This window comes from Apodemus sylvaticus, chromosome 9 (genome assembly GCF_947179515.1).
Source record: "Apodemus sylvaticus chromosome 9, mApoSyl1.1, whole genome shotgun sequence".
Taxonomy (NCBI): Eukaryota; Metazoa; Chordata; class Mammalia; order Rodentia; family Muridae; genus Apodemus; species Apodemus sylvaticus.
Window position 1 is genome coordinate 53,616,743 of NC_067480.1, and position 19,320 is coordinate 53,636,062.

The 19,320-nt window shown below is 47.4% G+C and overlaps 1 protein-coding gene across 4 annotated transcripts in view; it reads right to left on the minus strand.

Annotated features, from left to right (window-relative positions):
* The window catches only part of Kiaa2012 (KIAA2012 ortholog), a 113,498-nt gene that overhangs the window by 27,811 nt on the left and 66,367 nt on the right, over nt 1–19,320 (minus strand). For all 4 annotated transcript variants that reach the window (XM_052192979.1, XM_052192978.1, XM_052192981.1 and 1 more), the window contains one exon: nt 711–783. In XM_052192979.1, the coding sequence (XP_052048939.1) occupies nt 711–783 (73 nt within the window). The remainder of the gene's footprint in view (nt 1–710; nt 784–19,320) is intronic.

Consider the following 19,320-nt stretch of genomic DNA (forward strand, 5'->3'; position numbering starts at 1 on the left):
CCTAGGTGCCCACAGAAGAGTTTAGAGTCTAGGTCAGTCTCCAAGCTGTGAACTGTGAATGCCTCCGCCCCCAGTGGTCCCAGCCTCAGTAGCTTATGGAAAGACCACTACCCGGTTTTTGAAGAAAGTCACCACCCAGGCGTACTGCTTGTTTGAGAAAGGGTCTCTTTGTAGTGCTGGCTGTCCTGGCACTTAAGTAGTCCAGGCTGGCCTTGAACTTCCAGAGATCTATCTGTCTCTATCTCCTGAGTGTTAGGATTAAAGGCCTGTGCCTCCATGGCAGGTGTATCAAGGCCTTCTTGCCAGCCAGGGCTCCAGATGACAGTAGCTAGGTCTCTAAAGATGAGAGGAAGGAAGGTCCTGCGTTCTCATACCAGCATGTCTGTGGGCACAAACCCCAGCCCTCTCACCGGCACATGCACATCTCCATGAAAGCAGGAGACAGAGAAGTGCAGAGGCTTGGGGCGGGGGTGGGCTTTGTGGAAGTCCCCAAGTCTCTACTCGTCTCCAGCAGGAAAGAAATCTTTAAATAATGGACGAACAGAAAGCATGTCGCTCCCAAGCAAAGCTTGAGACAGAGCACTCTGCTAACTCCCAGTTCACGCCTTGAAGGGGAATGGGGAGCCGTCTCTGTTAATGAGTCCAAACAGCACCAAGTTCTGTCTGGGCAGTCACAGCGATAGTGTGCACGAATTGCCAGCTGACTCTACCTTGGCTGTCTTTGGCATTTCCTCTGAGGGGTCCTCCTGGTTCTTCGTGAGAGTCAAGTTCATCTCCACCTTCCTATTGGATTCACACACAAAAGAACAATGAGACAAAATAAACGCAAACTGCCCCCGTCCATGTCCTTCTGGTAACATGGCCCGAAGTGTCCTTATTATTCACCCCCACCTCCTTTTTTCTTAGTGGTACTGGGAATTGTTATTACTATTATTATTATTATTGTAATTTTGAGACAAGGTGTCATTATGAAGCTCTGGCTGTCCTGGAACTCACTCTGTAGACCAGGCTGGTTTTGAACTCACAGAGATCTGCCTGCCTCTGCCTCCTGAGTGCTGGGATTAAAGGCCTGAGCCACCACTGCCCAGTGCTGCTAGGATTATAATCAGGATGACTTTCATGCCAGGCCAGGGCTCTGCTGCAGAGCCACCCCCCCCCCCCCCCGCACCCCCCAGCCCCACCCCCCAGCCTGTCTTCTTTGTGAGCTTCTCTCAGCTAAGCGTCTGGGCGGGCAGGGCGAAACACCCTGGGCCTTCAGTCTCGCTCATCTTCATGCCGCCTTGCTTATCCATGCCTGGCAGCGTTATGATGTCTACTGAGAGAAGGGAGGATAGCACAGGGAGGCCAGCTGCTGGAGGTGCCGAGCACGAGCACGGCAGGGACTTGACAGAGCTGGCATGAGAGTGTAAGGGCTGAGAGAAGGGGGAAGGTTGGGGAGGAGTCACAGCTTCCTAGGCAGGGTAACAAATAGATGCCACTGAGGAAGGGCAGGGAAGCCAAAGGGTCAGCTCGGCCTTTGGTGGCCTTCCCAGGGTTACCATGGGTGGGGTTTGCGTTCCCAGCTGATGCCCTCTTCCCTCTTTCCCTGAGTTACAGGAGTAATTCCACTGAACATGAACCCCCTCACAGCGCCGGTAAATCTCAGCTGCTGCTCACCAGAATCATTTGAAGAGTTAAAGAAATCCAAACCAAACAAATAAAAAAGCAGGATCTAACACCAAGCAGAATCGGACTCCGTAGGGGTGTAGTGGGGTTTTAAGGCGTCTTGTTCTATCGTGCAGTTGGATCAAGAACCCATCCTCTAGCAACTGAAGGGCAGCTTCTTAGCAACCGAAAGGCCATAGCAGGGGGAGCTGGCGAGGGAGGAGAGACCCTGAGCGGCTGAGTGAGGCTCATCCTGGCCTTGGCCCAGCCTGTAATGGGATTACGTTCAGTGATGCTGCTGTGTATCGAGAATCTCTTGTGTACTGTGTGGAAGCATCACCTGTCAATCAAGCTGATGGTCAATGAGCTGAGGCAGGATTAGAAGGTGGGACATCCGGCAGAGAGGATTCTGGGATAGAGTCAGACACCACAACAGAGAGCGTCTCCCCAAACTCTGAGTCAGATAGTTGCATGAAACTGAGGAGAGGTAACCAACCCCATAGTAGGACTTAGCTTAGAATAAACAGGAAAACTCAGTTGGAAATGAGCCAGGGCATTCGTCCGAGGCAATTATTCATAATTCTTCAGTCTTAGAGTCATTATTTTGTGAACCTGGCTGTGGGTGGAAAGGCCCATGGTTACACAGCTGGACTGAGCCACTGCAAACTGTGGGCCGTGGAAGTCCCTCTGATAGTCCCACCCTTTAGTGGGCACTTGTCCACTTGTTATTAAATTGCCCACGTTGGGAAGAGAAAATGTATCATCTGCTAAGGTAGTGTTTCTCAGTCTGTGGGCTTTGACCCCTTTGGGGGCGGATCAACCCTTCACAGGGTTGCTTGCCGACGACCACCGAAAAACAGATGCTTACATTACAATTCAAAACATGGCAAATTATAGTTACGAAATAGCTATGAAATAATTTTATGGTTGGGGTCACCACAACACGAGGAACTGTATTACAGGGTCACAGCATTAGCAAGACTGATAAACGCTGTGCTAAGGCTTTCTTTTCAATACTCTCTGTGTTTTTTCTTCACCTACTGGCTCTGTCCTGGGTTTCTTTCTTGCTTAGAGCTGGTGAAATCTGCTGACACAAAATGCTAAAGGGGCTAATAACTGTCCTTTCTTTGGATTTCTCAGACGAGCCCAGTATAATAAAAATAAATAAGTGAAAAAAATTGTCTCCAAATAAGAGAAAGGCTAAAAAAACAACAACAAAAAAATCCCAAAATAAAACAAACAAACAAACAAAAGACACCTAAACATGGAGAAACCCAAACCAAATCAAACACTGCACAAAACCCTTCCTCAGTCATTGTGAACCGTTGAGTTAGAAAACTAAAAAAAAATCAGTTTTTGCCTCCTTGTTTATAATGCCTTTCAAACAGAAAATTGGATGGAAAGAGAGAAATGAGTTTCCTGCATTGGAAGAATTTCAACCACAGAAAAATGGCTGCTCTTGACAACATGCACCCTCCCTATGCCTGCCGCTGCGAGGAATAGTCTTCCCGTTCCCGAGAGTCAGGGATCTGGAAACTCTTCAAGTGAATCCTTATTAGAGAAACCAACTTACTTTTAAATTCAGTTCCTTCAGATACTGAAAACCATCAAGACTTTTTAAAAAACCAAAACCAAAACCAAAAACACAAGAGCACACGTGTGAAATAATGTACTGATTCATTTGTTGCAATAGGATGGAAATAGCCCACAGGTCTATCAGCTGGATTGGTAATGACGGTAATTTAGGGAGAACAAGGTAACTGAGTTGACACAGAACTCTAAGAAACCTAAGAGTGGCTGGGCAGTGGAGGCATATACCTTTAATTCCAGCCCTTGGGAGGCAGAGGCAGGCAGATGTTTAAGTTTGAGGCCAGTCTGGCCTTCAAAGTGAGTTCCAGCAAAGTGAGTTTCACAGAGAAACCCTGTCTTGAAAAAAACCAAACCAAAGAAAGAAAGAAAGAAAGAAAGAAAGAAAGAAAGAAAGAAAGAAAGAAAGAAAGAAAGAGAGAGAGAGAAAGAAAGAAAGAAAGAAGAGAAATCTAAGAGTACTACTCCAAACAATGTGTATTTGCACACCTGATTCCCCTGAAAATCCAGTTTTCTATTTATCTGTTTGCATTGCCTTTACAGGTCAGCGAGGGCACCCAGGGCCAGGCACGGAGGCTCATTCCTGTAATCCAAGCACTCCGGAGGCGGAGGTAACACCAGAAGGTCAGTGTTATCCTTAGCCGCACAGCGCTGTGAAGCCATCATCCCCATCAGCCCCCAGTAAATAATTAAAAGTCTTCTTCGCGAATTTCAGATTCAAAACTTGAACTGAAAACTAAAACCAACCCCAGTACAGGAGGCTAACCCAGAGAAGGTCGGCGTCCCAAGCTTTAACAGTGTTAAACTTCCATTACTGTGACAAAGACCAGGGAGAGACCATTAGTAAGAGAAAAGATGGGGCTTCCCAGTTTCCAAGGAGTCAGTGCACCGTGGCGGAAAGGCATGAGCAGAACAGTTCACATCACCGAGGCCAGGAAGAAGGCAGACAGAATCCTGCACCTGTGCTCTCAGTGGCCTGCACCTTTCCCTTTTTCATTTCATCCAGACCCTCAGCCGATGGCTGGTGCCACCCACAGCAGGGCAGGTTTTTCCCACTTTAGTTAATCCTCCCGGGGAATATCCTTGCAGATACACTGGAGTAACTTTTACTCATCTCCTAGGCTCTTTTCCATCCAATGAAGTCGCCATTGGAGATTAGCCATCACAGCTTCAGGCGCGACCTTGTCTGAGGTACAGCTCAGTGGTAGAGCCCTTATCTAGCATGCAAGGTCCCCAGTTCGATCTCCGATACTACAAAACCCAGACAGACAGCAACAAAATACAAAAATGAAATTACGAAGCTGGATGATCAAAACACAACTACACATACACACACACACACATTTTGGATTTTGGAATATTTGCATACAAATAGTGAGATATCCTGGGAACAAGACTCAAATGCAAATACAAAATTCATTTGTGTCTCAGCTATGTTTTATGCACACAGCCTGAAGATAATTTTATACAACATTTTTAAAGTGCATTTTTACTGGGACTTCTCATAGAGCTCAGATGTATAATTTTCTATTTATGGCTTTTTTTTTCCATTATCCAAAAATTTTCTGATCTGGGAGCCTTTCAGATTTCACATTTTGGGACTATAGATGCTCACTCATCTAGATGAGTGAGCAAAACAGATGAAATCCAAATCCCAGCTCTGTTACGCTGGCTAAGTCCTTCGCTTGTCTTCTGTCCCTTCAGCTAATGAGTTATTGGCTTATATCTGCCATGTGCCAAGTACTGCGGAGGAGGGGGCACACGGGGGGGGGGGCACAGAGCTGAGGGTCTCTTTATAGTAAGCACAGTTGCTTGTAGGAAAATTACAAGAAACCTGTTGTAAGACAGAGTGTAAATGTTGTGATAGATTGTAACAGGTTTCCTTAGGACCTCAAGGGAGGTGAAGCTAAATTAGGCCAGGCAGGGAGGTTTGTTTACCAGGAGGCATAGTGTGAAGTCTTGGAGGAGTGGGAAGGCTGGGCAGTTCCAAGCAGAGGGAGCAGAGGGAGCAGAGGGAGCAGTGTTTGTTAGGGTGGAGCCTGGTGGCCTGGTGGCCGCAGTGGCAGGCAGTGTGAATTGGATAGAGGCCGCATCTCAAACGGAACAATTTAGAGTTTTAGAAAAACTGAATTTGTTGTATTTTTCTACTTGTAAAAGAAATATAACTTCAAAAACTACAAAGACTTCAACGGAATAGTCTGTGTGGCTATGGTAAGGGTTTTCAAGCAAACTAGTGCTGGCACTGACTTTAGAAAGAGGGACAGGGGTGAGGGGTGGGGTTGGGGTGATGGGGAGCGTGGGGGGTGGAATCAGAGGCCTGGGTGGGAATCAATTAGAAAACAAACACTGTAAACTCCCAGGCAATTCTGGGACAGTGCATGAGGCAGTCCCCAGTGACACATAGGCCAGTAGAGTCCAAAACTGACTCTTAAGACCTAGCTGCTGCCCTTGTGACTTCAGACCAGGAACCACCTAACTCCTGAGACTCAGTTTCCACTGCTTATCCTTGGAAAACCTCCAGCAGCCTCGACCTCCACCCTCAGGCTGGGCCCTCTATCTGGGCCTGGTGCTTCAATGCCCAACTAACATCAGGTTTCTCCAGGGCACCACGAGCCTGGAAGCATGGGATGCGGAAGGAAGAGGGGGAGGGGCTTCTGTCTTTCCCCACTTGCCTTGTCACTTGTTTCTGACCCTCTGTCAGACCAGTGAGAATAACACACACACACACACACACACACACACACACACAGAGAGAGAGAGAGAGAGAGAGAGAGAGAGAGCGAGAGAGCGAGCTGGGCAGGGTGGGAAACACTTAAGACCCAGCACTTGAGAGGTGGAGGCAGGAGGATCAGAAATTCAAGGCCATCCTCAGCTACATAGTTCAAGGTTAACCTGTACTACAAAAGATCTTGTTAAGAAATAGACAGATGATAGATGCTACATAAAGTTCCCCAAATGTACAACTTGGAAAATGTATTTGGAAATTCAATGTATTTTATACCCCAAAGCAGTATCTTTGATTTTGGGGGCCCACAGAGCCAGAAGAGAGCATCAGATACCCTAGAATTGGAGTTACATGAGGTTTTTAACCACCATGTGGGTTCTGGGAAGTGTATCCAGGTCCCCTGGAAGGGCACCCATTGATCTCACCCTCAGAGCCAGAGCCAGAGCCAAAGCCAGCTATCTTGCCAGCTCATGTATCGACACCTTGCTTTCCTTCCCTCCTCCCTCCCTTCCTCCTTCCCTCCCTCCCTCCCTCCCTCCCTTCCTTCCTTCCTTCCTTCCTTTCCTTCCTTCCTTTCCTTCCTTCCTTCCTTCCTTTCCTTCCTTCCTTTCCTTCCTTCCTTCCTTTCCTTCCTTCCTTCCTTCCTTCCTTCCTTTCCTTCCTTCCTTTCCTTCCTTCCTTCCTTTCCTTCCTTCCTTTCCTTCCTTCCTTCCTTTCCTTCCTTCCTTTCCTTCCTTCCTTCCCTTCCTTCCTTCCTTCCTTCCTTCCTTCCTTCCTTCCTTCCTTCCTTCCTTCCTTCCTTCCTTCCATAAGATGAAGTTTCTCTATGTAGCCAACTATCCTAGAACTCACTCTGTAGACCAGGGTGTCATCAAATTCACAGGGGTCCATCTACCTCTGCCTCCTGTTTGCTGGGATTAAAAGCTTGCAACCCCCCCCCCCAGCTCTTTCAACACGTCCTTAATGATAGAAAAGCAACCCCACTCCCCACACCTTGCCCTACTTTCTTTACTGTGCCAGAGATTGAAACTCAGATTTTCAAACTTGAGCAGCAAGTGCTCTTACTTAGTGAGTCTCCAGTCGTTTGATAGTTCTAACCTCTAAAGCGGTCCAATCTTTCTGGCATTTTACAAAGACTCTGGGTCCACAATGTAGTTCAGTGATAAAACACTTGCCCAGCATGCACACAGGCCTGACTCTAATTTCCAGCATTGCAAAAATAATAGTACAAACAAAAGGGTCCCAAGGGCCAGGCGTGGTGGCTCATGCCTTCAGTCCCAGCATTTGGGAGGCATGCAGATCTCTGCAGTCCCAGGCAGGCAGGGCTACGTTAAATCGAGCAAGCAAGCAAGCAAGCAAGGTAGATGGGCAGAACTGGCTAAAAAGTTGTCCTCTAACTTCCACATTCTCTGGTGGGTGCACTACACACACACACACACACACACACACACACACACCAAATAAATAAATCTAATAAAAAGTGTTTAAATGAAACAAAAACCCTGTCCTTTTTTAAAATGAAAAAAAATTAACTTATGAAAATTATAAAGTATTTTATGGATACTTTTGAAATAATCATCAAATTGCTGCTCCTCAGGTTCTGAGGCTAGAGCAAAGGTGTGAAATTAAATTCTTCACAGAAGCAGGACAGAGAGACTATGCTGCGGCACTGTGTGCCTTTGTCTCCTTGCTGTCTGTGTGTCAGCCAGGCTGTGGGGCTTCTGTGAGCCTCAGGTTTTTCAGTGATGGGGATCTGAGGTGGGCAGTTTAAACACGGTTCAATGCATCAGGGGCTTGGCCTTAGCAGGGACCAGGGAATGTTTGTTCTTTCCTCCCCGGGCTGAGTCTGTCACAGCTGTGAACATATTTATAAAACTGTTATTTTGTGTATTTCTCACCTCATGGTTGAGAAGCAGGTGTGGAGAGACTGTTTTTATCATCTCCATTTTGCAAAGAGGAAATGGTGTTCTAGAGGGTTGGAAGGCCACTAGGGATCAGTAGAGACCTGGGGCTTGCCAACTACTGGCTTGACACCTTGCTATTACTATCCATCCTGGTCTTGCTTCTTTCTCTTGGGAAGCCAACAGTTGTCAAACTAAATATATTTCCTGGCAATATCATCTAAACCTCATGCATCTGTTGCTTCTTGAACTTGTCTTACAGTCTCTCTGCGATGTCCCTGTCCAGCTAGTAAAGCACACTGAAGTGATTCTTAGGACAAGGCCTTACCTCACAGGGGTAGTGGTTTCCATCTTTGGACAGTGTCTGAAGCCAGGCCTTATTTTCTTGTTACTCTCATTGGATTCACAGAAGCACTCCGTGACGTGAGGGCAGCAGGCACTGGCAGGGACTCTCTGGACGATGGGTTGTATCTGCCTATGTGACTGAAACCCGGGCCAGTTTTAGCACAGGTGGGGGCTGCTCTGACTCCGTGCATGGCTGACTCTTGGGCTTGTATTCAGTCACCTCGAGCTTGAGAGAACTCATCTGTTAACAGGTTGCAGCAGCAGCTGCGGAGCTGAAGCTTCTTGTCTATTCTGTCTGTCTTCTGGGTGGAGTACAAATGACCTTTTAGGTCAGTGCATAGTATGACTACATTCTGCACACATCTAGACTTTCAAAGTCCCCCACTTAGAATTCTACGCTTTTCAGTTGCTCCACACACACTCACTTTGTTTCCTTAGCAATGGCCACCGAAGACACGCTACATCTTTGCTTATTTGATATGGTTAGTGTTTTTTGCCTGCACTGCCCTGGAATAGAGCATGCATCTTGGTCTTGTCTTTTCTCCTGTGTGCTGGAGATGGAATCCAGAATCTTCTGTGTTCTAGGCAAGTACTCTCCAATTGAGCTACATCCCCAGCCTATCTCAGTCTAATTTGTTCATGGACATAGCCTACACACACAGAAGGTGCCAAGCACATAGTAGGCACTCAAAATATTAATTAAGCAAATGGATAGACAGTGATCGATAATGATGATAAGTGATCAGTGATCACTGATTCAGGATATACCAGCCATAATTCTTTAACCTCTAAGGCAAACATAAAACTGTTGGTAAGAAGAAAAGGAACCATCTGAAGCTGGGCATGGTGAACACATGTACTCTGGAGTGCATCCAGGTGGATCTCCGGATTCGAGGCCAGCCTGGTCTGCAGAGCAAGTCCCAGGATAGCTAGGGTTACACAGAGAGACCCCATCTTGAAAGAAAATAGAATAGGGATCATTTCACTAACATAGTTAAGAGCTTGGCAACCTTTCCCCTATGCTTACAGCAAGCGTCTCTTGTCCAGAAGTCACCTTTCTGTCTCGTGATTTAAGCACCCATAAGACAGGCTTCTCTCCTCACTGTCTCTCTGTGGATACAGGCAGGACCCATGGCTTTAGAGCATCTGATCCAAGCTGGATGTTTTACTTCTGGAATGACTCTTGGAGAAAAAGCCAGTAGCCATCTTACCTCCAATACAAGAGCCTAGGACGAAGCTTTGGGAAGTCATAGAGATGAATAGATTTGGGGTAAACTTACAGGTTTTTGTTTTTTGTCTTTGTTTTGGAAATGGGGTCTCAAGAGGTCAAGGGTGGCAACAAATTCCCTATGTAGCTGAAACTGATGTTGAATTCCTGATCCTCCTGCCTCTGCTTCCCAACTGCTAAGACTCCAAGCATGCGAACATCATTAACTACTTGCATGACTCAGAGTCCCATCTTGCAGAATGAGCTCAGGGAAGCCATGGAGGCATGGCCTGAGAATTCTGGACTAGTTGAGGTTAGGACAGTGGTCCTTATGACATTCCCAGTTCCTGACAGTCCCCACAACACCAGATAGCGTGTCCTCATGAGTTCTCAAGTGTTTGTCCTCTCCTGTGTCTGTCTTTCCTTGTCACTTCTTATCTAGAGTCTGGGATGGGGTCAACTAGGATAGTAGGAAAGATCTGAAGTCCTCCATGCCCATCTTGGTTCTGTTCTTAGTCAGTTTCTTTGACTTTGTGGCCATTTTTCAGTTCAATGTACTCTGAAGAGGGCAAAGAAGATGCTGGAAAAGGCCCTTGACTAAAGGCTTCAGGATGAAAAGGGTGGGTTAACTTATGGAGCAGCCGTGAAGCACCGTCCGGGCTGGGGCTGTACCACATGCTGGAGTGGGAGGGAACACAGCAAAGGCGGACCATGACATCCTCACCTCAGGAGTGCTCAGTGCCCTTAGCCAGAAGCAAAGCTGAGCTTGGGAGATCAGTGAACTGTTAGAGAACAGAAGACCAGAGCCAATATCCCGGAGAGAATCCACAGCTAACTTTGAAATAATTAACTCAAGAACCAGTGTATTTAGGAACATCACTCTACCAAGTTATATGGGTGAACAATAGCAATTATGCTAGCTACAGTCAAGATGAAATGAACCCTATTTACCTGTTTTATGAGGCAGTTCAAAGTTATCCTTTTTCTCTCTCTTCTACTGTCCCCCACTACCTAAACCAGACACCCAACTGGTTTGTCCCCGATGGCTGGCTGGGTTTACTGTCCTAATTTGTCCTTTCTTCATCTGCTACAACCTGCCTATTTTCTGTCCTTTCTGATAAAGTAAGAGCGCAGAGGGACTTCTGAGCTGCTTTTGTAGCATGCAGAAGTGTATTAACCAGCATTCTGTCTACAAACCCCGTCTTCTCAGTGTGAGGTCACCTTCAGGAATGGCGTCATGTCGATGTGCAGCTTGCGTGTGTAAAATTCTTTTTCGTTTGAACATATCAGCCCTTTATTTATACAACTTTGAGGCTCTCCCGTCTTCTGAGCTGCCGGCTCCAAGGGCTGTGGGACTCCCTGTGAGAGGCAGAAAGCCTGATTTTCAGAGGAACGATACACAGGGCAACAAGAGCTGATCCAAACCCCCAATATTTATAAAAAGCATTTTTTTTCATCATGGCAACACTAATAGCAACATCTATTTTTACTGCTGAAGACACCGGGGATACATACATGCAGAGAACAATCAGACTAGCTAATAGGATCCAGAAACATGGGGAAGTGGACCTTCCCGGGGTGGTAATTATTTCATTTACCACTCACAGCAACCCTGGGAGGTAAGTCTGGCTCCCCCCACATCACACACAGATCAGGAAACCAACTTGCCCAAAGCCGTGTAGATGGTATTTGGAAGAGTTAAGACCATGGCCCCAAATAAGACTTTTTTTTTTTTTTTTTTTTTTTTGTGACAGTCTCTCACCATGTAGCCCAAGCAGGCCTTAAACACTCCAAAAATGTTGGGGTGGATGATAGGAAGAGGCTAGAACCTCCATATCTTTTTAAAATGTGATTTTAAAAATTACCCCCATAACTCCCATGACTGGCCATCAATGGTCTTGCAATGCCTACGGCTTCGGCAAGAATTGGACTTATTTGCAAGCTTAAGATGCGTTTGCTGTGTTGGGAAGAGCAATTTGAACAAATGTGGCAGAGAGGAAAGGAAGAGTGGACCAAGATAGGAGTCTGGGGGGCGCCAGGGGCCCTGTGATCTCTTGGGCCACAGTCTGTGGTCACCAAAATGAGCAAATGGTCTCACATTTCAGAGCGCGGGAAGTTTGATCCGAAGCTGCCTTCCAGCCCATGCCTCCCACTACAGCCTGGGGGATCTAAGCGGAAATGACCATGCTCTTCCCCAAAGGCCATTGCCCTTGGAATGAAGGGATGCCAACCATCTTAAAATGTTTACGAGGCCCTTCTTCTTGCTTGACGCTGATCTATTTGGCTTCTTTCTGTCATTCAGCAAATATTTATTGGGTGTCTTTTTCATGCACAGTAAGGACGACATCTGCACCCTTGTGAAGAGCACACTGAAGTCTGCAGAGAGGGAAGAATAAAGATGGAGGCCACGCTGGAGTATGATTCATCCTCCATCTGAAGAAAAAGCAGCAGAAGGGCACTGAGGGGCAGCTGAGGATGGAGGGATGGCATGATTTTAGGCAGGGCCATGAAGTATTTTCGTTGCTATAGGAAAGCCAGGGGCTGAGGACTTCCGGTAGCACGCGGTGTTCCAGGAGCGGGGGTGGGGGTGGGGGTGGGGCCTTCACAGGCAGGGCTCAGCTGGTAACTCCCATGTCACTCATCCTCAGGTCTAGTTTGTCTGCATCCCTGTGGACTCCCAGAGGATCAGGCACTCTCAGCCACAGCCTGCAGTGCCGGTGGGGGCTGTGCAATTTCTTCCGGACTAGCACCAGCCTACAGTGAGCTCCTGGAGGGCAGGAGCTGAGACTGTCTTCTTCCCCAGTCGCGGCAATGCGTGTGCACAGCTGATCCTCCTATAGCTTACTGAGCTGAAGAGCGGGGAACGGAGGGGTGGCGAACACCAGAGGCAGCTGTGCGTCCAGACCACCCCGCTTCCGACAGGGAGGGGACAAGAAGCACCCTTCGCAGATGTTCCTTGACCTCCACAGGCCTCACCTCCTATGGTACTGCTCCCTCATTTGCAAAGAGAAAAGTTATTTATTTGCGGGTTGTGTGTGCCAATTTGCTGGGGTCACATACATTAATACGCTATGAGCTCACCCTGGGTGGGAATTTGATCAGTTCCATATTTTCTGGGAGACAAACTCTCAGATGTCTGTCTCTCCTGGCAGCCATAAACCATCCCTTCCATAACACTTACATTACTTGTAAGCATTTATGAGGAATTAACAGCCGGTGAGTCCTCACGCGTGGCCGCCATCCCAATGAACAACCACATCCATTTCCTTTGTTTTGAAACATGCCTAAAGAAAAAGGTTTTTCTGGAAAAATATTTATCTAAATTTTTGTCCTTCAGACATATATCTGCTCAGTTTCTCAGGCAGAGATTTCTCTTGCCCCTCTTCTAGCTCCAACGGCAACTTTTGGTTCAAGCTAGATCTGACAGGATTCACGCTGTCCAGCCTCAGGGTCCTTCATGAATCAATGGATGGAGCTGGATGGACATCAGCGACATGATTTAAGAGAAATTTCTTCATCATCAACAAATGAGTTTGTGTTGGGCTCAAGGACAAGCAAGGGTCAAGACTAGGTCCGATGGCTTCGAGAAAAGTCCCTCCACACTTCTTGATTCACGGGTCTTTTTCTCTTAAGACTTCCCTTGACCACTCTGTTCCTCTCTGTTATATAGGAGCCATCAATTGTACTGTTTGTTGTTGTTGTTGATGATGATGATTGGGATGGTGATGATGATGTTCTTGTGGTTCTGCAAATGGATGATAGTAGAAGAGAGACTGGGAGTGAAGATGAGTAAACAGGTAAAGTTGGTTCTGTGAGGTGAACAGGGGAGAAATAGAGCTAGAAGCAGAAAAGCAGGCCACGTGCTTGGGTGGTTTGTGTCTGTTCATCAGATGGGTATTTATAGTGGCTACCTTGCGCTGGACAAGCCAGCATGGGTCAGCAGGTGACTTTAGCTGGTGACTCATCTATGAAGACATTGTAATCATAATAGACTGGCGACTAATGCAGGGCAGTTGGCGACACACCTAGGGGCAGACACAGGGGACCTCTCTGAGGTGACTGACAGTGGAGCCCAAGGAACTGCTAGCCTGGAACAGAGCCTGCCTTTCCCAGTCAGTACAGCTTATATCTCCATGGTCTGATTATTTTGAGGTCCAACTCAGGCAGGGGCTCTTTGAAAAGGAAAACAGAGTTCGTTCTTGCTTTGCAGCCCCACACTGCGCTCGCCTGCCCGCCTTCCGGGTTCCATCCTGACCCTGTGAGCGCCCCTTTGTGTTTGCAGGGTAGAGCGATCAAAACTGGCGCTTGCGGCTCTAGGATATGTTGGGAGCAAACACAGCGGCAGAAAGAGAAACCCAGGGTCACCTTCTCTAAAAGCCAGGAAGGAGAGGAAAGCACAGGGCTCCCAGAAGGAAGGGGAAGGGGTGGGGGTGGGGCTGGAAGGAAGCAGCGGCCCAGAGCCTGTTTTTGTTTTTCACATGCACGCTTTGATGGAAATGATTAGGTGACATATTTCAGAGAAAAATCCCCAACTCACCCAGCCCCCTTCTCTAAGTTGTACCGTAAATATTTGATGTAAATATTTGACAATCCTGAGGTTCTGCTAAAAAACACCTGGGAGCCTTTCCCTGTCGTAACCGAAACAATAAGGACGAATGAGTTAACCTGGCAAAGCTGATGTGAATTGCACAGAACGCATTGCGCAAGTGCTTGGCGTTTAAACAGTTATCTGACATTTAAAAGGAGACGACTGTTAATGAATTCAAGAGCTAATCTTATACCCTGACAGAGTGAGGCATGGAAAATCCAGGATTATTATCTTGCTGTAACCATAATGCGATTTGGTTGAGCTATGAACAGAAGGGAGCATTTGGCTGCATACAGATATCCACGGGAACACACATGGGCCAGGCTGAGAGGGATGCTCATTACAATGAAGTAAATAGCTTATCATTTCTTTAAGTCCTCTTGGGTTATAATATCCGAACTATAGACTCCGAGAACAGCCCCCAGGCATTTCCCTTCCTCCCTTGAGATTTCTTAAATCGTCACAAGTAGCTCTACAAACAGACCTTGGGATACCTCACTTTAAAATGACACTTTGAACCCAAACAGCCTCACCTCCATCCATGAGTCCCACAGAGTCACCCAAGACAAGGATCTGTCCTGCGGGGCCTCCCCCTGACGTCTCCCACTCCTTTCTAATTGGGGCTCCCCACCTTTGCAGCTGCCGCTTAATGGCCCCGACAGGAGCTCCTGTCCCTCATTAAGCAGGCTGCAACTCTCTGGCCGTCTAGCCGCCTCACCTCCCACGCAGCTCACAGCTCCTCTCTGCCTGAGAGCCGGTTGCCAAAAGTCTCTGGGAACCTGTGGGCAAGCTGAGCTTTGGGGAAAGAACAGAGGGAGGGAGGGAGAGCCTGGAGAGCCAAGATTTGAAGGGTGTTGGGGAACACACCCCGCCATTATCTTAAAGCACGGGAGGAGGGGCGGAGCGGTGGAGATGCCTTTGTTGAAACCCGGTGGAGTCCTTTAAGTTGTCCCATCAAACCTCGGTGCGATGCACCGGGGCATTTGTGCCCTCCTGTGAGCAGACAAAAGGGAGTGTCCTGGCCTGCACAGCCCTTCCATGGCCTTAGCCTCTGATCCTTTGGGAGCTTTGAACCCTGGTGGGGAAGGGAGGAAGTTAGTAGGGGTAGAGGGGAAAGGCTGGGATTTGACCCCCCCTCCAACCAGATCCTGAGCATGGGAACTGCAGGGTGAAAGAACCTGACCCGCTCCCTTCTAGGGCCTACTTGCTTCTTCCTTTGGCAGTCTATGGCACTAAAATTCGGTAGAACTGGGGACCGGGGTGGGGCTGGGTTATCCTTGGAACTGGTGATCTGGATTCTCCAAAAGAGCGATCTGTGAGGGCTGAGGTCACCGCAGACACTGCCATCTCCCACTCGCCCAGCAGCCCGAGTGCCTCTCCTACCTGTCTCAGTTCAGGCCTCCTCTGCCTGAGAGAGGAAGCAGGCACAAAAGGCCACAAAGGACGGGGAAGATCCTGCTTCAACCCCCAGCCTCGCAGGGGACAAAGGGTCTGCAGCCTACAGCTTGTCTCCTCCCATCATCCACGGCTCCGCATTCTCACCAGGATGTGGTTCCATCCCACTCTCTGCCACCTGAGGGTCCCACTGCTGTGTGTGTGTGTGTGTGTGTGTGCCTGGCAACATGTATGGCGTGGGACTTTTCAGGAGCAATGGGCAGGATGGAGACAGTTGGCCTTTAGGCATTAAAGGGGTTCCTTGTTCTCCTGTTACTAATTTTGGTCCCCAGTACTGTTCCCCCCCTCCCCGTCCCTTTTTGGAGATGGGGTCTCAGGTATCCCAGGCTGTCTTTGAATTCCCGTCATAGCTGAGGATGGACTTGAGCTTCTGCTTCTCCTACCTCTGCTTCCCGAGCTGGGATTATAGACATGTGCCACCGCTCCAGTTTCTGCAGCGGTAAGGATCGAACCCAGGATTTCCAGCACACGAGGCAAGCAAGACTCTACCAACTGGGGGGCCATACCCAAGCCTTTCACCTACTTTTTCATATCTCAAGTCTGTAACAGTTGTTGGCATTGTCCTCAGAGTTTATGAAATTAGCTCACTAGCTACTAAGCCCTGGTCTAAGAAAGAGAAACCAGCAATTCTAGTCCTTCCTTTGTGAGGGCTAATTTGGTGCTTTTTTTTTTTTTTAAGTCACCAAGCTTTCCTGCCTCAGTTTCTCAACCTACATAAAAGTGCTCACTTCATTGTTCTCAAGAAGATTTTCAGTAATGAACCACAGAGCACTTTAGCTCCAGGCCTTCCATTATCTGGAAGCAAATCTTATCCAGGAATTCTAATTGATATTGTCCTCAATTTAATTAAGTGCTTTGTTGACACAACACAATCATTGTTTATCTGGCTTAGCTGGAGCTGGAGGAGAAAACTTTTGAGCCAAAAGAAAAATCTGCTTTCTTCCTCCGGAGGCGGAGCCGGGTGTTTGCCATGAGGGGGTGTCGAGGTGGGGCTTAGGCAGGAACCTCTCCTGAGCTTAGGTGATGATAAGTGGGTGTGCCTTGGACAGAGACAGAAGGATGGGGGGCGATGGAAACAGATTCCCTCTCCAGTTCCTTCTAACTCTGGGCTTCCACCCCCAACTCTGTTTTACTGGTGTGACCTCTCCACTTTGACAATCGACAGGGAATCTCAACTTGATTCCACTATAAAAGGGTCATTTTAAATCAGTCACAGAGAAATAAAGTTACCCATGGTGCTTTGAGTCCTGGATTGGGTCATAAAAGCTTATCTATCCCATAATTTAGAAAGGCTGTGAAGCTGAACCAGCCCGGGAAGCTGAGGCAGAAGAGGCTGGAGGAAGAAGACAGAAACTGTGCCCCCTGCTCTCCTGCCTCCTCCCCCCACCCACCCTTTGCTCACTAACGTCTAAGTTCTCCCTGGCAGCATTTGCTCTGGAGTAGGAAGGCCGACAACAGTGTTTATAGTCTTCTAGCTCCTTGCCCAGCCTTCCCCACCCCCATATAAACTCCAAGTCCGATCTGGTAACAGCTTTCAAGGCAGACAACAAGGGAATAAAATAGCAGTAGTTCTAATCCGTGATGGGCCCTCCTGTGCCTAGCACTGAGCAAATTCTATGGTTTCATGTAAATCCTTGCAGGACCCCAAGGGGAAAGGCTCTTCTACACAGAAGGAAACTGAATCTCAGGTTAAGGAACTTGCCTCAGACCACAGCGCCAGGTAGCAAGAAGCTGGGATCTAAATGTGGCTTTCTGGGCTCCCCAGCCTTCTGCCAGGCCTCCGCAGGAGGGGCAGGTCACATGTGAACAGGGCCCTGGTGGTCCTGGCATCCATTTCCTTGTGTGTAAAATGGAAAGCATAACTGTATCCACAATGGGGCTGTAATAAAGATTGAGGGAGATAATCCTAAGTCCTTCCCATGAAGCCCCACACCACTGGCTGCCCGTTCCTTATTATTCAGAAAGACCATCTCAAGATAATGGGGAGATAATTGTTCAGATTTGCGGGCGTGAGCATGGAGGTTCACTGTACCATTCCTTTCCCTTTACATATGTTGGAACTGTCCATTATACAGAGAAAAAAGAACAAGGCCTTAAGTCGGCAGAAATTATGTGTCCCAACAACCAAGAGATCAGTAAATACAGAATTATTAGAATGATTGCCATATAAACCCAACACATAAAACTTTGGTTTTGTAATAAAAATAAAAAGTAAGCCCTTCTAGGAAACTGCCTTTGAACTGTCTAGGGAGTTTGGGAGTGGACAGATTTGGGTAGACTTGGGTCAGAAAGGAATTTTGCTTAGGTCAGAAATCCTTTCAATCAAGTTCCACAACCAAAGAAGTATTTATAAAAATGTGAAGGGGAGGGGGAGAGGGGGAAAGGAAGCAATGTTCCCTCCTCCTAATAGGAAATAGAGAAGGTTAGTTGTTGGTATCAACGCTAGAACTCATCTCACATCTTCCTGAGGGTCTCTAAGGAGGATGCCAAGAGGCTCTCCAGATGTGCACACTGCCAGAAGCTTTTTCAGAGCAGGAAACCAAGTCCTAAAGCAGCTGACATTCTGAAGCTCTGAAGGCTGTCGGAGGTGCCAGAGAACAGTGGCTCGACTTTGTCAATGTTATCATGGAGGTAAAACATGGCTACCTTGGAGTCCTTCAAGGACTGTGGGCTTTTCCCATGAATTATGTATTTCTATGGACTGTGACTTTTCTGTGACACAAACTTTTTCATGCCAATAAAGTATTTTCAGTGGCTTTCATGTGAGCTGTGTGAGACAACAGAATACCAAGACAAATTAGATTTAAGGCTGGGAAGCTTAGCTAAAACATTAACGGGGAGATAAGGTATGGGATGGCTTAGCGGGACCCGGATAAATAAAGGTTTCTTTTAAACCTTTGTACAAAACACAGTGTGTGTCCACAGGTGCGTGTTGTCCAGAAGGAGGAAGACTAATAAGAACTTCAAATATCATGTCTGAAACAGATTAGGCACACAGAGTCTTATTCCTGCCAGTCCCCAGCAAAGTCAGAATGAGACAGGCTACCCTTGGAAATCCCCAAATGACAAACTTAAGACACATAAGAACAGATGCAAATTCATGCTACAGTAAACTCAGGAAACCCAAGCTAGCTAGGTTTAGGTGAGGATAGGTGGGAATAGAAATGGCTCTGTGGTGTGAAGAAGAGGGACATCATCCCAGTTTAAGAAGACTTTTAAGGCATTGCCAAAGTTCTGATCTCTACAAGGCAATAACAACAAAACCCAGACCAAAACACACGAAAGCAGCGCGTGAGAAAGTGCCCTTGCCCTTTCTAAGCTGGAGTTGATTTGGACAAAGGAAGGAAACTGAGTAAAGAAAAGACATGTAAAGCTGTCTGTCTGTCTGTCTATCTCTATCAACTACCTACCTACTTACCTTATCTATCCCATTTGTCTGTCTGTCTACCCATCTATCTGTCTGTCTGTCCATCCATCTTCCTGCCCACCCACCCGCCTGTCTGTCTGTCTGTCTATTTGTTTGAGACAGGGTCTCTCTGCATAGCTCTGGCTGTTCTGAAACTCACTACCTAGACAAGCCTGGCCTTGAACTCACAGAGATCCACCTGCTTTTGTCTCCCAGGTGCTGGGCTTAGAGGTGTGTATCAACAAACCTGGCTGCTTTATTTTAAACAAAGGTATGCAGTCACTCTTGGGAAATCTAGTTAAGGTTTGAGTTTGTTCTTTGGTATCTCACTGGCAACCTCTCTGGCTTCTCTGCGCACTTGTTCCATCTACATAGAACTGAATGGAGAAGTTCATACCTGAGATGCAAACTTGAGAATAAGACACAAACTCACTGACTCTCTGAGTCTTAGAAGGATACAAG